The following is a 14,020-nucleotide window of genomic DNA, read 5'->3' as shown; positions in this document are numbered from 1 at the left end:
AGAGAGGGAAGCAGGCTCCCTGCTGAGCAGAGAGCCCGATGTGGGACTCGATCCCAGGACTCTGAGATCATGACCTGAGCCGAAGGCAGCGGCTTAACCCACTGAGCCACCCAGGCGCCCCTTTTTTTTTTTTTTTTAAGATTTTATTTATTTGTCAGAGAGAGAGAGGGAGAGAGAGCGAGCACAGGCAGACAGAATGGCAGGCAGAGGCAGAGGGAGAAGCAGGCTCCCTGCTGAGCAAGGAGCCCGATGTGGGACTCGATCCCAGGACGCTGGGATCATGACCTGAGCCAAAGGCAGCTGCTTAACCAACTGAGCCACCCAGGCGTCCCTCTTTTTTTTTTTTTTTTTAATAATTTATTTATTTTAGAGAGAGAGCGAGAGCCTGTAGGCACCTGCTGGGAGATGGGGTCCGGTGGGGATGGGGTCCGGTGGGGATGGGCAGAGGGAGAGGGAGAGAGAGAATCTTAGTGATGGCAAGACTGCGGTGGGAGAGGTCCCACAACCCAATCCTGCTCCTGAGGAAGTGTCTGGGGCCACACACAGAGCTTCGGGAATTTACCTCCCTAGCTGTTGCTTTCTCCTGGGCCTGGCTGCCACGCCACAGATGACTCTGTCTCATGCTGGCTCATAATTTATTCTGTTTGGGGAATTATGCTCAAAGTTTCAGAGTCTATAAAATAGATGGATGTCATACTTGATCGCATCTGCAAGTTAGGTGTTCTGTAAAATTACGTTTCTTAAAACAAATGGCTCCCCTGCCTACCAGGTGTTGTTCTTTAGAGTGCCCGTCTCCCTCTGGAGGGAAGGGAACGTGTGCCGCAAGCAGGAGTTACTTCTTCCACGGTACTTTCTAGCCCCTCCTGGTCCAGTCAGCCCTCCCTCCTGCTTTTGCTTCCCGGGCCCTGGCAGGGCGGCGTGGACCCAGGAGCTGTCCAGCAGCTTCACAGCAGTGTGTCCACAGTGGATCAGCACCCTCGCAGAGCCTGGGAAATAAACCTGCAGGCCAGCAGCCCGAGGGCTGTGCTCCTCCTCCGTGTTCTAGAGATGGGGTCCTCCAGGTGGGGGGAGCGAGAGCACGCGTCCTGCGGTCGCCGGTTCAGATCTCAGCTCTACCACCGAGCAACTGTACTGGCCTGGGTAAATAACATCGCCTGTTCAGCTTCCATTTCCCCGTCATAAAATGGGATCATTGTGTGCCTTCCCCACAAGGCCTCACGGTGCTGAGCACGCACTGCGTTCACGGTGCGTGAGTGAGTGAGGGAGGGAGGGCTCCTAACACGCGGCAACCGTTCTCTTCCCTCAGGCCTTGTTCCTGTATGAGCTTCTGTCGAAGTCAACCAGAAGGCCCGAGGAGCTCCTGAGGTAGGCTCCTGAGGTACTCAGCCTGGGGGCTGATGAGCCCTTTGGAGGCTTATTTCCCGGGAAGGAGAGTTGGACCGCCCAGTCCGGAGCCTCTGCCCCAGCAGACCTGCCTTCTCTTGCCCCTTCTTCCCTCTCACCTCCCCTCTCCCCACGCCCTTCTTTTCCTTGCTTCCTTGCTCTGTTTTCTAGCACAGGGCAGCTGATCAAAGGCGTGACGTGCTCCCACATAGATGCCATGAGTGCGGACTCCTTTCTGGCCCATTTCCACTATTTTGAGAACAACCTCTCCCTGCTCTCGCCGTATCAGGTACCATTACAGCACATTTCGAACTTCTGAGTCTCCGTCCCTGCCCCAGTCGTAGGCCAGACTGACTTGTGGGGGGGGTGTGCTTAAGCTATTTGTGCCAGGATTATTCCCATGCAAGTGCTGATGTGGGGCCAAATATGGAACCGGGTTTTCTCCAGTTTTCTTTTCTTTTCTTTCTTTCTTTTTTTTTTTTAAGATTTTATTTATTTATTTGGCAGACAGAGATCACAGTCAGGCAAGGGGCTGGCAGAGAGAGAGGAGGAAGCAGGCTTCCTACTGAGCAGAGCCCGATGCGGGGCTCAATCCCAGGCCCCTGGGATCATGACCTGAGCCGAAGGCAGAGGCTTTAACCCACTGAGCCACCCAGGCGCCCCTCCAGTTTTCTTTTTTAAAAACTCCAGATACCCCTGTCTCTACAGCCAGAGTTTCACCAGGTTAGTTATTCTAAATTCAGATCTGGACCTAAAAATACAGTGGTTGGGTATACCATTTGGCATGTTCATATTTAGGTCCCTAGACTGAAGGTCATTCCCTCCTCCCTGTCCTTCCCAGAGGTAGCCTGGAATGGAAACAGTACTTTAATAAGAGTATCTTCTTCTTCATTTAATCCTTTGTTTTCCAAACGGATAGGGAGACTCTTTATCCCTTTGGGGAGACCAGAGGCAGAAACGGACTTTTCCCCGGATCTAAGCAAGTAAAACCAGGCTTTGGGAACAGAGTTTGGACTTGGGGGGTCTAAGCTTTTGACGGGACAGGGTCCTGAGAGGGTGAGCAGGCAGAAACACAAGGCATCTGCCCGACTCTGGCCTGGCCTGATGTAGATAGGAATGCAAAGTTTCCAAATAATGAATTCTCTCCCCGAGAGCCAGGAAATGAGCGTAAAGCTTGGTGTGTAATCCAAGGTGGTTAGAGGAATAGGGAAAATTTTCACAAAGCCTTGTCATTCCCTTGCATTCAGTCAGCGGTTCTCGGATTTGAGTGTCCGCGCTGCCTGTGATGCTGGAGTTGTTTGATGGGTATTAAGTTTCCGTTTTGCTCGATGAATAAATTCTAGAAATCTGCCGTGCCACACAGTGCCGACCACGAACAATGTGGTATGGTGGACTTCAGAATTTGCTAGGAGGGTAGATCCCATGTTAAGTGAAAAACAAAAACAAAAAGGAATAAAGGAAACTCTGGGAGATGTTGGATGTGTCTATTACCTTGACTATGCGAGGGTGTCCCGGGCATTTGCACATGTCCAGATTCATCACAGTGTATGCATCAGAGGTGCACATCTTTGCATATCGATATACCTCAAGAAAGCTATTAAAAAACCCCACAGATTAAAAAAAAAAACCCAACACAGATTGTGGAAACTCACTTGCAATTTCAGGGGTGAAGCCTGATAATTGACATTTCTAACAGCTTTCTGGTGAGAGCTGTCGAACTGTATGAAAAGTCTTGCCCAGGCAGGGAGGAAAGCAGATTATTTCGGTGACCTAGACCCTGGCATGGCAGTCTCCTTTATGCTCATCAAACTGACCCAGTGGCTGAAGGTCAGACCCACTTTGAGGAAGACGACCGCCATGTTCAAGGAGGAAGAATTGTTCCAGCAAAGCCCCTTTCCTAGAGTCTTTCAATTCTCAGGACCTTCAAATACCAGTTAATTAGAAATTTGCCTTTGTTGTTTACACTTTTATTGAAAACACATAATTATTATTGACGAATAAAACAATATTTAGAGAGTAAAATATCCCCCAGTTTCCCCTGGAGCAGTGATTCTTGGAGGACTGTTTGGCCATATCTGGAGACAATTTTTGGTTGTCGTGCCTAGGGGAGAAGCGTGTAGTGAGTAGAAACGAGGGATGCTGCTCACTTCCTACAATGCAGAGAAAAGCCCCACAGCAAAGGGTTGTCTGAACCCAACATCTTAAAGGTGCTAAGATTTGAGAATCCGTCTTTTTTTTTTTTTAATTTTATTTATTTGAGAGAGAGAAAGACAGAGGGAATGCTCTAGCAGTGGGGAGGCACAGAGGGACAAGAAAACCCCCCATTGAGCAGGGAGCCTGATAAGGGGCTCGATCTCTGGACCCAGAGATCATGACTAGAGCCAAAAGCAGCTGTTTAACCAACTGGGCCAACGAGTACCCTGAGAGTCCCTCTTAAGGTAACCATGGGGAGAAGTTTGCTAGCGACTTTGAGAGGCTTTTTGCATATATAAAACGTATTTACATGTAATTTAAAAAACACAAATAACTTCATACTATATACATTGTTCTGTTTAACTTTCTATCACAGGCATGTGTGTGTGTTTGTGTGTGTGTATCCAAAATAGGTCATGGGGCGCCTGGGTGGCTCAGTGGGTTAAGCCTCTGCCTTCGGCTCAGGTCATGATCCCAGGGTCCTGGGATCGAGCCCTGCATTGGGCTCTCTGCTCGGCAGGGAGCCTGCTTCTCCTCTCTCTCTCTGCCTACTTGTGGTCAAATAAATAAAAACTAAAATAAAATAAAATAGGTCATGGCCATCATTCCATGTTGACAGATATAAATCTACCCTTTTTTTTTTTTTAAGATTATTTATTTATTTATTTGACAGAGAGAGAGATCACAAGTAGGCAGAGAGGCAGGCAGAGAGAGGAAGGGAAGCAGGCTCCCCACTGAGCAGAGAGCCTGATTCGGACTTTGATCCCAGGATCCTGGGATCATGACCTGAGCTGAAGGCAGAGGCTTTAACCCACTGAGTCACCCAGGCGCCCATAAATCTACCTTTTTTTTTTTTTTTTTAAAGATTTTATTTATTTATTTGAGAGAGAGAGACAGTGAGAGAGAGCATGAGTGAGGAGAAGGTCAGAGAGCAAAGCCGACTCCCCATGGAGCTGGGAGCCGGATGTGGGACTCGATCCCGGGACTCCAGGATCACGCCCTGAGCCGAAGGCAGTCGTCCAACCAACTGAGTCACCCAGGCGCCCATAAATCTACCTTTTGAAAGAAAACAGTTACATAGCACTCAGTTGCATGGGTATACCATAACTGACCTCCCCAATCTCAAACGAAGGGACAGTGAACTTACATCTCTGCAAAAGATAAACATAGGTATATTAAAAATTTTAAGAGTTTTTCTGAGCAAAAATCAAGTGGTTTGGAGTGCTCTGGCAGAGGGAAAACAATATTATGTAGGGAAAGTGCAGATGCAGAGAAAGAAATTATTTGGCGATAGCTTGAAGCCTCATTGGTTCTTGATGATTGGTTGTTGTCGGTATTTTGATATCATAACCTTGAGGTGCTTATGGACTTGGGTTTTGGTGCGCTCACATAGGGCACCATGTCATTAGGGCCACTTTGGTCTGATGGCCTCCTTGTTTAATTAATTTAACATTGCATTTCTTGCAGTAATAAACAAAACAAGGTGAGTATTCTCAGACTTAAATTTTTGTGCTCACCTTGTGATCATTTCAGTGTCCTCATCCCTAAGCTGGGCACAGTAGTGGTACCTCTACCATAGGGTGTTCTATTAAATAATAAGTAAACATATATAGGGCACTTAGAACAGTGCCTGGTTCAGGGAAAGCACAGTCTGTGTTTGCTCTTATGATCATTGGACTAAATTCCTAGAACTGCTTTAATCTTTCAGGTTAATTGTTTGGCGTGGAAATACTGGGAGGTCTCCAGGTCCTCTATGCCACCTTTCCTCCTGGCTGTGCTCCCGTAAGTGAACATTGGCTCCCCTCTCTGGCCCAACAATGACATCGGGGAGAGTCATCCAAGCCTTCTCACCCCTGGGGTTTTTGTGAGGAGCCAGAGACAGAGTGCCTTCCAGAATTAAGCCCTTGTGAACCAGGATTTAAATTCTGAGCCCCATGTAGATATTTTAGACAGAATCTCTTGCTTTTTACCCCTCCTGTTATTTAAAAACCAAAGCCAAAGCCATCCAAGCCTGAGTGAGTGCTGGTGAAGCAGGTCCCATCTGGGCTGACCTCACAGCTGTGCCCAGGCTCAGGGTGATCAGGGCTGATGTGAGTCGTGTGGATTTCTCCTGGCATATGTGGGCTTAGGCGTGGGAGGGGGAACCCTGCTTTTCAAGCACAGTCTGGATACTCTCTTTGTCTTTATTTCCCTCTTCCTTCTCTTGCTGTTGTTTTCATTTATTAAAAAAATATTCACCAAATGTGTATTCTATACTAGTTCTTTTTTTTTTTTTTTTAAAGATTTTATTTATTTATTTGACAGAGAGAGAGAGATCACAAGCAGGCGGAGAGTCAGGCAGAGAGAGAGAGAGAGAAGCAGGCTCCCGCCAAGCAAAGAGCCCGATGCGGGGCTCGATCCCAGGACACTGAGATCACGACCTGAGCCGAAGGCAGTGGCTTAATCCACTGAGCCACCCAGCCGCCCCTACTCTATACTAGTTCTTAAAGATAATTTATTTTTCCCCTCTAAGAGTTTATAGTCTCTGGGAGGGGGAATATACAAATACAAAACCAATTACAATGTCATGTTGGTATTTGGTTGAAGGTGATAGAGCCTTAACTCAAACTGGCTTAGGCAAGAAAAGGCAATTTTGGTTCAGGTAACTGGAAAGTCCTGGGATAGAGTTCAGGCATGCAGGCATAGCTTGATCCAGGGGCTCAGTGGTCAGCCATGTGTCTTTTTGGCCCCGCTTTCCTTTGTAGGCTTCTGTGCCAGGCAACTTCTTTCTCTATGGTGGTCTCTGGCAGATTCAAGGTCCTATCTTCCTGGTTAAAAGACTTTTTCTTTCCATCCTTCTCAGTGTGTTGTGGGTTTGACTGGGGTCATGGAGTATGGATAACTCTGACTGGCTTAGTTTGGTATTTTACCCCTGGAGCCAAGAATGAAGTGGGGGTCCACCCCAAACCACAAGACTTCATGTGAAGATGGTGATTCTCCCAAGAAAGCCAGGTGCTCTTACCATGGGAAAGAGTGATGGGTACAGGGCACAGAAGGGGGACTATCTCTTTCAGACTGGAGAGTCAGAGGAGGCGAAACTGGAGCTCAGAGAATGAGCAGGGGTTTCAGAATTCAAGATGGACACCTCAGGCAGGGGCACAAGGGATGTTTGGTCCAGCAGTGAGAGGGCAAGGGAAGCGAAGCACTCTGGGGAGCGCATGGTGTATGTCTTCAGAGTAGCTGGGAAACAGAATGCCAGAGCGGGACAGTCAAATCAGGGAAGGGTTGTGTGACACCATAATGTGTTTCACGTGTATTCTGGGCACAGATCCTGAGATTTATGTTTCAGAGAGATTATTATCTCTGTCCCATAGCAGGCAGAATACAGGGCTCCTGGCCAGAAGGAGGGAGACATGGAAGCTTATTGCTAGAGCCTGGACCTTGGCATGGTGGTCTCCTTCCACTGATCCATGTCTCAGCGGAAAGACCTGTGTCTTAGAACAGGCTCCCAATCATTCTCCATTGCAGAGCCCTTTTGTTTTCTTCCTTACACTTATCACTGGCTGAAATGGCCTGTTTTATTCACTGGTTTCTGTTGTCTTTACCCTACTAGAATGAAGCATCCTGAGAACAGGGACCCACCCATCATGCACTGTTTGTGGTTGTAGCTGGGGCCCAGTACCATGCCTGGAATACAGTAGATATTTGCTGAATGAATGAAGAGATAAATAAGATAGCAGTACTATGAATGGAGGGGCAAGAGTAGATTTAATATTAAGCTGGTAGCAATGACAGATTTGGGGAGAGAGGAAAAGAGACACTTGGGATGGCGTAGAGGAGGAAAAACATGCAGAATTTGGTTTTGGAACAGTCTAGTGGTCGTGATGAGTAGGCCATGTGGGTCTAGAGCAGTCTTTCTCAATCTTTGTTTCATTATTGCCTCCCTAAAGGGAACAATTTAATTTCTCCTGAATAAGAGAATTTACCAGGAATAAGATTTTGTTGAATAGGGTTGAGCTTTAGAGAGTCACAAATCATTGTAATAACTAAGATTTTTTTTTATTTGTTCCCTCTCTCTATCTGAACCAGTTTTTTTCCCCTCAGGGGGCCATATTGGCTCTCTTAAGAATACGTGGTCAAAAGTTTTGGGGTAGGTGGTTCTGGACTGGAGATGCCAGAATCAGGTATCATTTCGCTTACTTTTTCCTGCTCTCTCCTTGTCTTTCTTTCTCCCTTTCTATTTTATTCTCTGTCTTCTTTATCTCTTACTTCTTTTTCTTTTTCTTTCTCTTCATCTCCCCTCAGCCAGTCTGTCAGTCAACATATGTTTATGGAGACCCCATTCTCTGATCAGTGTTACTGGGGGGTAGAAGAGAGGCATGATGGGAAGTCTGTTTCTTGCCCATAGAGGAGGGGCATGATGGGGGCATCTGTTTCCTCCCCCACAGAGGAGGAACATGATGGGAAGTCCATTTCCCCACCCATTGAAGATTGGCAGGGTGGGCAGTCTGTTTTCCTGCCCACAGAAGGAGGTAGTGATGGATAGGAGGCTTGCTCCCTCCTAGGAGGAGCCATAGCATCACTGGGGAGAACAAACATTTAAAGAACAGCCCTTATCCCAAGAGGGATAAGCTCTTGGGCATGTGAAGGCTGATTTCAGGGGCAAATGCAGAGCAGCCACTGTTTTCCTCCTCTCGTTCTTCCCGTCTCTTTCCAGGGCTCACTACCTGGCTTCTGTCCCAGCTTCCCAGTGTGTGCCCTTTCTCATCAGCCTGGGGAAGAGTCAGCTGGACTCCTTGGTTTTAGATTCCCACAAAAAGAATTCAGTCCTTGGGAAGGTACAGCAGTGCTTGGTAAGGAAACTCTTCCTGGGTGACACTCCTGGTGTCCCTTCCTCCCTGAGGGTCTGTGATCATCCCAGGGAGCCCTCAGGGGATCTGGCTGGGATCTCAAGCTTGGGGTGATGGCTTCTGGCAAGTCATTCCCTTCCCTGAGCCTCAGTCTTCTCATCCCTAAAATGGGTGCAAGAGTTATTGCACAGAGTTATTGAGGGCATGAAATAGGTAATATATTGTTCAATGCCAAGGCCCAAAGAACACACTGAGTGTGAAATCCTACCTAGGCTTGCCACTGGCTAGCAGTTACTTTATCTTTAAAGAGTGGGTGGTATTTGTACTTATCTCTTACAATTACTTTGAAGATGAAGATTAAGACCTGTAAGCTGTTAGGACACGGCCTGGCATGTATTAAACACTCAAATGTTATCTACTTTTGTCATTTGGAGAAAGCGTTATAGAGGGTTTTGAGTCCCATACAGATTTTGAGGTGCTGTTTTTATTCTTGCTGTAGTATCATGAGCATGGTTATTGAACTCAGAGCAATGGCACCAATGATGACATCAGTCCTCATTTATGGAGGGTTTACCACGTGGCACACTCTACCCATACTAGCTCCCTGGTGGGACCTCCTAGCCTTCTGAGGCCTGCCTCCCTGGGGTAAAATCAGACCCTGTGCTGTCTTTTCTAGTCCATGGTAGGGGGGTGATTTAGGTCCTGGAAACACAAGGTTGGGGACCGGGATGTGTTGTGGAGGGACCACGATCTTGAGTTTGCTGGATATTCCCATCAGCTCCTCTTGTCGGTTTCAGAACAACTCCATTGCCGACGAGTATGCGGTAGACATCATGGGGAAACTGCTCTGCCACTTGCCAGCTGCTGTCCTCCACCACGGGGTCTCCGCCCGAGCCTGGGCCACAGCCCTGCACGCGCTCAGAGACTGCCCAGAGCTCAGCCCCGAGCAGAAGGCTGCAGTGAGGCTCAGGCTCCTGGAACAGAGCGGGTGAGGAGGGGCTGGAGCCTGGCCTCCAGGGGTTGGGGGGGCCAGAGGGCTGGCCAAGGGGCGTTTAACCCTGCTGCTCCTGCCTTCCAAACAGAGCGAGTCTCTAGCTAAGGACAAGGTTAGCCGCTTACATTTATTCTAGAAATATGACCTTTCTTTTTTGGGGCCTCAGATGCCCTATAAGAGAACTACTGTGAGAACAACAGTAGTTTCTCTGCAGACCTCATGTGGTTGTCACCAATACATCTTGGTATATATAAGGGCAGGAATTTTGAAAAGATGGCACTTTACAAATGCAAGGAGCTGGCATCTTTATTCTTATGAAATAATAACAACAATAACACTAATAATACAGTAATCAAAGTAACTGTCAGCTCTGGGTCCGTGGGAGCTCTGGGCAGGGTAGGGGAGGGGCAAGGAATGGGGGGGGCAGGCACAGAACTGTTCTTTCTCATGTAGAGTCTTTTGAAGTTGGGGCAGGTATTTGAGTGGGATCTAGCCATCAGTCAGTGGTTCAACAACAAACGTTTCTGGAGTAATTACTGTGTCCTGGCACAGGAGACATGGACTCAGGAAGCCGACTCCTTGGGTTAAAATTTTGTGTGCATCCTCTATTGTCTCCGTGACCTGGGAAAAGCTCCTTAATCTTTGTGCCCTTTAATTTCTACATCTGTGGAATGGGGACAGTAATGGACGAGGAAGGACAGGCTGTGATGTAAGTGACAGAAATTCAACAATTCAAGCTAAAAAAGAAGTGGCAATTTACTGAGATCAGAAACAGAACGTCATGGAAGACTCCAGGGTATACTTCAGGCCTGACCAGATCCCGAGGCTCAAGTGATGTTGTCGGGAGTATGTTCCTTCCAGCTCTGTGCTCCTTGGTGGGGCCTCTGTTCTCTCCACGTGGTAATGGGAATGGCTTCCAATATTCCCTTTCCTGCTGGAGACACCAGGAGAAAGAGGGCTTCTCTAGTGGTTCCAACAAAATTCCCAAGGATGACTTGGCATCCTTGTGCTAGCCCTGTGCTAGCCTGGGTCTCCTGCCCGTTCTCTAGGTCGGGGAAGTGGGACTGGTCCAGGTATGAAGTTGGTTTGTTCCTGCAAGAAAAGGATGCTGCGAGACAGGGACAAGAACACAGTGTTTCAGTTGACTGCTTATCCTCTCCTCCTAGACTCCCCCAGAACTGGACGGCTGAGACGGCAAAGGACTTGGGACCCTTTCTAATGCTTTTTTCAGAAGACGAATTAAGCTCAGTTGCCACAAAGGTACCTCTTGTGTTCCATCCTTGGAAGGTGGAAGGGATTTGAAGGGACAGAGAAAGTGTGGTCAGTTGTAACTGACCACTGGGTTTACTGCCTATTTGCTTTCTGGAACCTTCCCCCCCTGCCTCAGATGGCTCAGGTGTTTCCAGCTCTGCTCCAGGATGCCCAGGGTTTGGGAAAAGGGAGTAAGACAGCAAAACCAACTCTGGGCTTTTCACATGGCCTTCGGGGCAGCTGTGCCCAGACTAGATGCTGTAGGTCAGCGACAACCCTGCTGTCCACAAGCTTCCCACATGCAGGCCATGTTTGCGCGCCTACACACAGCACTGCCATAAACACATGCACACGTATGTCCAGCGTGTGCAGTCACATTTCATCCAAAACCAAATCCTTATGGAGCATTGCCTTTGGGCACACACTTTGTTTGGAGCAACTCTCCAAAGGTTAGACAGTGTAGGGCTCAGGCTACCTGGAGCTGCTGCTTCTCACCAGGAAGGTCTGAGACTCCCGAAGAGGGAGCTCCAAAGTGCAAGTACAGTTTTCTTTAAGGTCTCCGCCGGGAGACACCATACTATCATTTTCCATTGGCCAAAGCAAGTCACATGACCAAGCTCAGCCTTGGGGGTGCGGAAGTAGTCTCCTTCCTGCGGAAGTGGAGGGCGGGGGGAGTAAGTGGTTGCTGGATGACATTCAGGTGGACCGCAAGGCGCATGCCCACACTCTCATCCCTGTACGTGTGTACGCAAGGTGGACGTTGTCCTACGTGCTCAGCGGAACCAGAATGCACCGCGTGTCACCCACGTTCACCCGCGGTGTGCATTCCAGCGTCCAGGCATGGGCACGTCGTCTTCTGGGGTGTCCGGACGTGCATCACAAGCAGCTGATGCTTATATATCATATACTTATCTAATCTTCTTTTTTTTTTTTTTTAAGATTTTATTTATTTGACAGACAAAGATCACAAGTAGGCAGAGAGGCAGGCAGAGAGAGAGGAGGAGCAGAGAGCCTCATGGCACTCTGAGCAGAGAGCCCCATGTGGGACTCGATCCCAGGACCCTGGGATCATGACCTGAGCCGAAGGCAGAGGCTTTAACCCGCTGAGCCACCCAGGCGCCCCCTTATCTAATCTTCTGAAGATCAGTTTTTGAAATCGAAAAAGTTTAATCTCCGTTTTTATAGTTAAATCTCAGAAACACAGTGCAGGGTTAAAAAAGGTAAGTTGCAAAAGCCTGCGTATGGTAGGATATGAAATATATAAATCTTAGATTTTTTTTTCACCATGAAAATGCTATAATGGGGGGCGCCTGGGGGGCTCAATAGGATAAAGCCTCTGCCTTTGGCTCAGGTCATGATCCCAGAATCCTGAGATCGAGCCCCGCATCGGGCTCTTTGCTCAGCGGCAAGCCTGCTTCCCTCCCTCTCTCTGCCTCTCTGCCTACTTGTGATCTCTCTGTCAAATAAATAAATAAAATCTTAAAAAAAAGAAAATGCTATAATGGTAGTGGTTTTTTTTTTTTTCACCATGAAAATAGTCTTATTAACTTTAAGTGCACGCAAAAACAGTTCTACAGGTTTAGAAATGCATGAGCATGGTTAATGTTAAATTCAGAGTGCTCGTTACTTCGGGGTAAGTAAGACCAAAGAGGGAGGGAGGGACCTATCAATGATATTTGTGATGTTTTGTTTCTTAAGTTAGGTTGTGGGTACATGGGTGTTGTGTCGTATTAGTCTCTCTACTTTTTTTCAACGACTGACATCTTTAATAAGACAAGTAATAGATGCTCTTGGTTATGAAATTTCAACTATACCAGAAGTTAAAGGATGACAGACTGTGCTCCCCTTTACCTCCCACTTCAAAGTCCCCAGCCTGTCTCCCCAGAGGTGATCGGTCTTCACAGATTCTGCTCCATCCTTTCAGATCAATTCTCTTCCTGCTTATATATGTTCTTTCCTTAAAAAAACACAGAATGGGGGGCGCCTGGGTGGCTCGGTGGGTTAAAGCCTCTGCCTTCAGCTCGGGTCATGATCTCAGGGTCCTGAGATCGAGCCCCGCATCAGGCTCCCTGCTCAGTGGGGAGCCTGCTCCCCCCTCAGCCTGCTTCTCCACCTACTTGTGATCTCTGTCTGTCAAATAAATAAATAAATAAATAAAATTATTTAAAAATACCGAATGGAAAATACCATTCACTCTGCTGTGCATTTTCATTTTTTTAAAAAAGATTTTATTTATTTGACAGAGATCACAAGTAGGCAGAGAGAGAGGAGGAAATAGGCTCCCTGCTAAGCAGAGACCCTGATGCGGGGCTCGATTCCAGGACCCTGGGATCATGACCTGACCCAAAGGCAGAGGCTTTAACCCACTGAGCCACCCAGGCAGCCCTGCATTTTGTTTTTATTTAAGAGTTAACAATGTCTTCTTGTGAGTTGCTTGTGACCTTAGCTGCTCATGACAATCACTGGAGAGATTCTAAAAGGACACTGACGTGGTCCCCAGCCCAGGCCAGTGGTCTTAGAATCTCCGGGGTGGGGCCTGGGTGTCTGAAGATTTCCCAGGTGATTGTCACCTGCAGCGCGGTTGGGGAACTACTGGGGTTTAGAGTGGGATGCTGATTCTGAAGGTTAGAATTGAAAAAGGAGCTAGGGGCTTTTCTCTTTGGACAGAGTGGGACCCAGTGACCCATCCTGTGTGAGAGAGTTTGGAAAATGCTCTGCACCCATGGTGGGTCTGCCAGTAAGATCCTGGGTCTTGACACATCACACCGGTTCTAGATGGGAAATGGCACCTTCTCCAGGGCAACTGGAGGATCCCTCGTTTCTAGTCTCCACTCAGAATTAGAGATCATTCTCTCTTTCTCTTAAAAGAAAAAAAAAAAAGATTTATTTAATTATTTGAGAGAGAGAGAGAGAAAGAGCATGAGGAGGGATGGGGCTGAAGGAGCAGGGGTAGCGGAGGGGGAGAGAGAGAGAGAATATTAATCTCAAGCAGACTGCCCACTGAGCACAGGGCCTGACCCCACAACCACAAGATCATGGCCTGAGCCAAAATCAAGAGTTGGACGGTCCACCCACCAAGCCACCCGGGAGCCCCCTGTCTTTCTTCTTTTTTAGGATACGTGTAAAGTTTAGTGAAAAAAAAATTTTTTTTAAGATTTTTATTTATGGGGCACCTGGGTGGCTCCGTGGGTTAAAGCCTCTGCCTTCAGCTCAGGTCATGATCCCAGGGTCCTGGGATTGAGCCCCGCATCGGGCTCTCTGCTCTGCAGAGAGTCTGCTTCCTCCCTCTCTCGTCTCTCTCTGCCTTTCTCTCTGTCAAATAAATAAGTAAAATCTTTAAAAAAAGTTATTAAAAAGGAAAGATTTTATT

At 47.7% G+C, this 14,020-nt stretch overlaps 1 protein-coding gene across 1 annotated transcript in view; it reads left to right on the top strand.

Annotated features, from left to right (window-relative positions):
- Positions 1-14,020, top strand: part of OTOA (otoancorin) — a 68,823-nt gene that overhangs the window by 32,719 nt on the left and 22,084 nt on the right. Inside the window, exons 16-21 of the mRNA XM_044232906.1 lie at positions 1,307-1,365; positions 1,555-1,672; positions 5,285-5,358; positions 8,273-8,408; positions 9,203-9,393; positions 10,566-10,659. Of these exons, the coding sequence (XP_044088841.1) occupies positions 1,307-1,365; positions 1,555-1,672; positions 5,285-5,358; positions 8,273-8,408; positions 9,203-9,393; positions 10,566-10,659 (672 nt within the window). The remainder of the gene's footprint in view (positions 1-1,306; positions 1,366-1,554; positions 1,673-5,284; positions 5,359-8,272; positions 8,409-9,202; positions 9,394-10,565; positions 10,660-14,020) is intronic.

This window comes from Neovison vison, chromosome 14 (genome assembly GCF_020171115.1).
Source record: "Neovison vison isolate M4711 chromosome 14, ASM_NN_V1, whole genome shotgun sequence".
Lineage (NCBI taxonomy): Eukaryota > Metazoa > Chordata > Mammalia > Carnivora > Mustelidae > Neogale > Neogale vison.
This window is presented reverse-complemented; position numbering and strand designations above follow the sequence as displayed.